The sequence below is a fragment of the Vigna angularis genome, chromosome 2 (assembly GCF_016808095.1).
Source record: "Vigna angularis cultivar LongXiaoDou No.4 chromosome 2, ASM1680809v1, whole genome shotgun sequence".
Classification (NCBI taxonomy): domain Eukaryota; kingdom Viridiplantae; phylum Streptophyta; class Magnoliopsida; order Fabales; family Fabaceae; genus Vigna; species Vigna angularis.
In genome coordinates this window covers 11,909,749-11,916,704 of record NC_068971.1, presented here as the reverse complement: position 1 = coordinate 11,916,704, position 6,956 = coordinate 11,909,749, and the positions used below count along the sequence as shown (strand labels likewise).

The following is a 6,956-nucleotide window of genomic DNA, read 5'->3' as shown; positions in this document are numbered from 1 at the left end:
TGTGAGAATGACAGGAGGTCCTAGCCCATAGGTTCTTGGGTGAGTTATAACGGACTAACCTCTGGTGGCAGCTGATGGTTTTTCAATTACTACACCACCTGAGTGCATGAATGGCCTCAAGTTACGTATTCATACAATCCGGATGGTCAAGTCAGGTGTTCGGTTTATGCATGTAATATAGGGCTAAGTTTGTATCTTCATTTGTTTTGGTATGCTATAGTGTTCAGTTTTGTATTGTTATACTTGTATGAATTGTATGTATGAATGTTCAATTTAAATTATAGTAGCTTACCCTTATTTCCTGTTTTGTCCATATTACCGTTCGGTTTTCTCTTGCAATGATCATCCTTTTTGGATGTGAGCAGAAGGGGAAGAGTTCACTCTAGAACAGGAGCTGGACGGCGAGACTCCTGCTGTTTAGGTCATGACTGATCGGTCATATTAGTATAGATAGTTTTGGTGAACCGTTCGGTCACTATTTTGTTTTGTAAATATAATCGTTCGGTTATATGAGTATAGTTTGGTAGTAGTATAGGAAGTTTATGTAAAGTTTTAAATTTTATGATTATTTTGTACTAACTGTAAGTTTAACTTTATTATTTCAGCAACTGTTCTATTATATTGTTAAATGATGACACCTGTATATAGCTTTATGCTATATTTTTGGAATGTTACATCAAATATATATAAACTTTAAAGGTGAAGATGTGGTGGAGAAAATGGAGCATGTTGCATGAACAAATAATTCTACATAACCCAACTATAATGATGACGGTTACTTTAGTTAAATTTAATCTCAATTAGTAATTTTTAAATATTAGACTTAGCTTTATTATCTCATATATATTGTTGATACACTAGTTGCAAAAAAAGAAACGCATTTAGGTCGCAATTTCAATGTTGTTGGACTAGAAAAAGACAAAAACAAAGGCATAATGGTATTTTGGTAACCAAATGTGAACTTTATATATATGATTATATTAATAAACGAATACAAAGTTAACTTTTTAAAAGTAGATTTTAATTGTTTTTTATATTATTTAAGTTGCATAGTCAATTAATTTATACGTGATTACTCTTCACTAAAAATTTCTTCACTCTTATATAACGCATTTTCTTATATATTTATTATTGTTTGAAGAAATAACTCAATTTCTTATAAATAATTACTCACGGAATAAGGTTGGTATGTAAATTATTATGTTATTAAAATTTCCATATGATTGTTACTAAGAATCTCACCTTTTTAATAATTTTCTTTTTCATTCACAAACATAAACCTTTTAAGAAAGAATCTAAATCTAGTCTCCCTTGCACCAACATGTTACAGTAATTTATCATTCATATATATATATATATATATATATATATATATATATATATTTACTGTATCGTTCTTGTAATATATCATCAATGATATAGAAATCAATACATTGTTGAATATTAGGTAATATAGCATAAAAAAATGAATGTTATGATCTAGACTTGTACTCACTCTTACCATACAATATAAATTATTTGTTATATGATATAACAATAATATATTTACAATCTTATTTAAATATGAAACCATATAATAATTTTATTTAACTTATGAATCATCTATTGCATTAGGAATCGATGATCCTATACACGGTTGAATTTCCTCTCCTTTTTTTTAAAAATAATTTTGTTTACCATTTTAATTCTTTTCCTTTATTTTTTTTCACTGTTACACTATTCAAACATTTCCTTTTTATATAATAGAGTTACTTTGCCAGATGAAAAGAATTGTTATTATGAATTGTTCATCGAGATTATAAGATCATGTTTTTGATAATATTATTTTGAATGATATTACGAATATTTAATGAAGTGATTAATTGGTTGGTTTGAATATGATGTGGTGGCATGTTAATTAGGTATTGACGCATATATGTATGAGTTACGTATGACTCAAATCCCACATCGAGTTTGGTGTCCATTATATAATTTCCACTGATAGAGGAGCCGTAGCATGCACTAACAACAATTAAAAACAATATTTCATGCATCATTCACATTCTCTTTCTAATACAACACCCCCATTATAAAAACACGCATCTCATGTCTCGTTCATTCTTACAAAACTTTTTCATTTCTTCATCAAAACAGGGAAAAAGATGAGAGTGGCTATTTGTTTGGACACCATTTTCATCCCTTTGAGTCTCCTCATCACACTGAGTTACCATGTCTATCTTTGCCACACCATCAAGAACAATCCTTCGCGTACAACTTACGGAATCGACAAGCTCAAAAGAACAACTTGGAGCCTTAACTTAAATCAGGTAAGTATTACAATTTCTTAACATAAATAATATAGTTGGAGTTCAATGTTTATAAGATTTGATTGGCATATATATGTGCAGGGTGATGCGAGCAAAGCTATGTTGACAGTGCAAAGCTTGAGGAACACTCTTATGTCTACAATACTGACAGCTACTATAACCATTCTGATAAACTTGGGTTTGGCAGCTTTGAGCAACAACAGCTACAATGCTAGCCATCTCTTTAGCAGTGGATTTTTCGGTTCTAAGTCAGATAAAACGTTCGTTTTGAAGTATGGATCAACATCAATTTGTTTGGTGATGAGCTTCGTGTTCAGTTCGATGGCGATAGGGTTTCTGATCGATGCGAATTTTCTGATGAATGCGTACGGGGAGTTTTTGTCAGGAGGGTACACACACACCATATTAGAAAGAGGGTTCACCTTAGCTCTTGTGGGAAGTAGGGTGCTCTGTGTTGCTGTTCCTTTGATGCTATGGATGCTGGGTCCAGTTCCAGTACTCATGGCTTCCTTGGTCTTGGTTTTTGTCCTTCATGAGTTGGACTTTGTCTGCAAATTTCCTCACAAACATACCCAATCTATCATTGCAAAATAGCCCTCCTAAAACAATCTCTTTTATCATAATATCAAATTTGTTTTTTATTTATATATTATAATTTATTTTTATGTTATATTTAGTCACTTTCATAAACAGATTTATATTAAAATATCCAAACAGTGACCGGACTCATCTTTTATTAGCCAATGTTAATTAAAATATCACAAGATAACTTCATAAGTCTACGTGGCGATTAAATATATTATGAATTCTCACGTGTTAAAAGAATGATTCGTGTAATTGAAATTCATGTCATATGTTTAAAATTTTCTGATCATTTACTATGAAAAGAAAAAGACAATGTCATCACAATATATTAATTTAGTATTTTTCTTGCTTTAATGTTTTCCAATTAATCTATAATGATGTCATAGTTCCCCCAGTTACATGATTAGCTTCACGAAACGCATTCTTCCAAACTAAGTTTCTTTGATGCTTATGAATTTTATGAAGGCCTTTTTTAACTAAATTATAAAAGCCAGACGGATTAACAAAATTTGCTCAATTTGCTGCGTAAAAGAAAACACAAATAAAAAAAAATCAAAGTTTTAAATTTTAGAGAGATAGGAGGAATCAGTAAACATTTAGAAATCAAAACTACAATTTCTAAGTCTACGCAAATTAATGATGAGATTAAAGAACGATTTTAAATTTGGGATGGATGGAAATTAAAGAAAAATTTCATGAATAATATCGAAACTATTTCATTATAAAAAATTATATCAAATCTTAAAAGAATGGATATAATGTAAGGAAACATTTTACATTATGTTAGATTTAGGAGAAGGAAAAACATACAAATTAGAGTTGAATAATTGTTATTAAATTTTAAGTGGATGGTTAAAAAGTTGAAAAGAAAATACGGTAGTTGATTTAGTAACAAGTTCATATGCAAAATAAAATTATGGTTTTTTGTTTTTCTTTAAGTCACTATGTAAGTATGATTACGAAAATTTTGTTAATTACTGATACAATATTGTCGATGATAACATATCCGACAGTAAACTCAAATTTATTAATGGAGACAGAAACTTTCATCCATACGAAATCCATCCATAATTTATTTTAAAAAAAATTTGTTGATAAATCACAATTGTTGTTACTAATGAATTGTTTTTTGTTAATAACTTATCATTGCAATTTTGCAATTATGAAAAAAAAAATTGTCAGATGATTAATTACAATTTTTATTATTTAAAATTTTTATTATTAACGATGATATTGGTTAGTATTTTATCATTACAATTATCAAGAGTCTCATTTCATCAATAAATTAGTCAACACTTTATTGGAACCAACGAAAGCTATTGTAGAGAAGACTAATATCACAGAAGTATATCAGAAAATAAACTCTCATTAAAAGAATGAATGGGGTACATTGTTTATATACACCTGAAGATTATACAATAACAGAAAAACAGAATTTGAATTACACGGCAGCCATTACTCTCCCTTAATTCAAATCCTTGAGTGACACAATCCCAATCTTTTCCCGCATGACTTCAAATTTGTCAGCAGCTAGAGGTTTTGTAAACAAGTCTGCTAGCTGTTCTGTAGCTTTGCAGTAACACAATTCAATCCTTTCTTTGTTAACAATGTCTCTCAAGAAGTGAAACCTCACCTCTATGTGTTTGCTTCTCCCATGACTTACTGGGTTTCGTGCAAGGTTGATGGTTTAGGTGTTGTCCATCTTCAACTTCACTGGTTTCTCCATTATCATCTGCAGCTCTCTCAACAGTTCTTCAAGCCAAACTCCTTGACAGGCAGCATGGCACCCTGAGATGTATTCTGCTTCACAGCTAGATAGAGCCACAACAGATTGCTTCTTGGATGACCATGAGACTGGTGCACCGTCCATAAAGAAGATGAACCCTGATGTACTCTTTCTTTCAACTGTATCACCTCCATAATCAGAGTCGCAGTACCCTGTGAGCTCCAAGCAATCTTCATGACTTCCATATGGGAACAATATTCCATAATTTGAGGTGCCTCTTATGTATCTTAAGATGCGTTTCACAGATTCCATATGACTCTTCCTCGGCTGACTCATAAATCTACTTACTAAGCCCACCCCAAACACTAAATCAGGTCTGCTGTTGCACAAGAACCTCAGGGATCCAATAATCTGTTTGAATCTTGTTTCATCTACCTCTTCTTCGGTTTCATCTTTCCCAAGTTTTACATTTGCTTCTAAAGGGGTTCGTGCAGCATTACACTCATGCATTTTGAAGCGTTCGAGCAACTCCTTTGCATATTTCTGTTGATGCATAACGAGTCCTCTGCTTGAACGTGTAAACTCCATTCCAAGGAAATAACTAAGTTCTCCTAAGTCGGTCATTTCGAAGTCTGACTTCATCAATTCTTTGAATCTGTCTATGTCCTTCAGCTGTGAACCTGTTACAAGTAAATCATCTACATACAAACAAACAATAAGCAAATTACCTCCTGTAGTCTGCTTCACATAGACCCCGTGCTCGACTTTGCATTTTTCGAATCCATGATGAATGAGTGATGCGTTGATCCTTCTGTTCCAGGCTTTGGGTGCCTAACGTAAGCCATACAATGCCTTCTGCAATCTGTATATTTCCCTTCTTTGTCCTTTTCTTCGAATCCTGGGGGTTGCTGAACATAGACTTCTTCTTCGATTGTGCCATGGAGAAAGGCAGATTTCACGTCCATCTGGAAAATTAGCCATCTTTGTGCACATGCAACTGCTATAACAAGTCGTATGGTTTCCAACCTTGCAACCGGTGCAAACACCTCGTCAAAATCGACCCCTTTCTTCTGCAAAAAACCCCTTGCCACAAGACGCGCTTTGTATTTTGACACGCTTCCGTCAGGATTCAGCTTCCTTTTGAATACCCATTTGACACTTATACTTCGCTTGCCACGTGGAAGATCCACCAACTTCCATGTGTTGTTCCTTTCAATCGACTGAAGCTCCTCTATCATGGCATTTCTCCATTCAGGTTGCTTTAAGGCAGTGTTCACATCCACTGGTTCTGCTCCTGCCATTAAAGCGATGTGAATTACCCTTCCTTCTTCATCGAGTGCAGCATTTGAGTACACTTCATAATCTTCAAGTCTGGATGATCTCACAGTTTGCCTCTTTGGTCGTTGATTTTCATTGCTATGATCGACAGAGACACCCTCTGTCCTAGGAACAAGTTCAGTTTCTTCATGTTCGAGATCATCAGTGGGCTCACGAACCAGAAACTTCTTTGAATCTGTATGCATGTAATTCCAATCCCAAGATTCTTTCTCTAGCACGATCACATCTCTGCTAATGGTCATTTTCCGCCTCATCGGATCATAGAGCTTGTAAGCACCAGTCGGATGGTAGCCGACAAACACCATTGGCTCGCTTTTGCTTTCAAGTTTGGTTCTCTTATGATCTGCAGTATGAACGAATGCTAATGAACCAAAAACCTTTAAATGTTTTACCGATGGTGTCGATCCTGTCCAGACTGCCAGAGGAACCTTTCCTTCTATCCGTTTGGTTGGACACCTGTTGAGGAGATAGACAGCTGTCGTCACGGCTTCAGCCCACAGGTTTTGTGGCAAGTTCTTCTCCTTAAGAAGACATCTGGCCATGTTCATTATAGTCTGGTTTCTTCTTTCTACAAGTGCATTATGCTGAGGCGTGTATGGTGCTGTTACCTCATGTGTTATGCCTTTCTCTTGACAGAAAGCTTCAAACGCGTGTGAGGTGAACTCTCCTCCGCCATCAGTTCTTAAAATCTTCAAGACCTTGCCACTTTCTCTTTCCACATTAGCCACGTATTTCTTGAAGACATCAAGTGTCTCACCTTTTGTTTTAATCACAAACACCCAACACATCCTGCTAAATTCATCAACAAAGACGATGAAATATCTATTTCCAGCCAATGACAACGTGTCCAGTGGTCCACAAATATCAGCATGTACCACGTTCAAGCATTCCTTCGATCTTGTCTCAACTTGTGTCTGGAACATTTTTCTTGGTTGTTTGCCTGTCAAACAAGATTTGCAAGCATCAATAGGTAAAGAAATATGTGACATACCTGACACCAT

At 34.3% G+C, this 6,956-nt stretch overlaps 1 protein-coding gene across 1 annotated transcript; it reads left to right on the top strand.

Moving 5' to 3' along the window:
* The first annotated feature begins 2,114 nt into the window (after positions 1–2,114).
* LOC108321338 (uncharacterized) lies at positions 2,115–2,953 on the top strand. Its single transcript, XM_017553067.2, has 2 exons — positions 2,115–2,306; positions 2,388–2,953. The coding sequence occupies exons 1-2, from the start codon at positions 2,142–2,144 to the stop codon at positions 2,898–2,900; spliced, it is 678 nt and encodes a 225-aa protein (XP_017408556.1). The 5' UTR covers positions 2,115–2,141; the 3' UTR covers positions 2,901–2,953.
* The last annotated feature ends 4,003 nt before the right edge of the window (positions 2,954–6,956 follow it).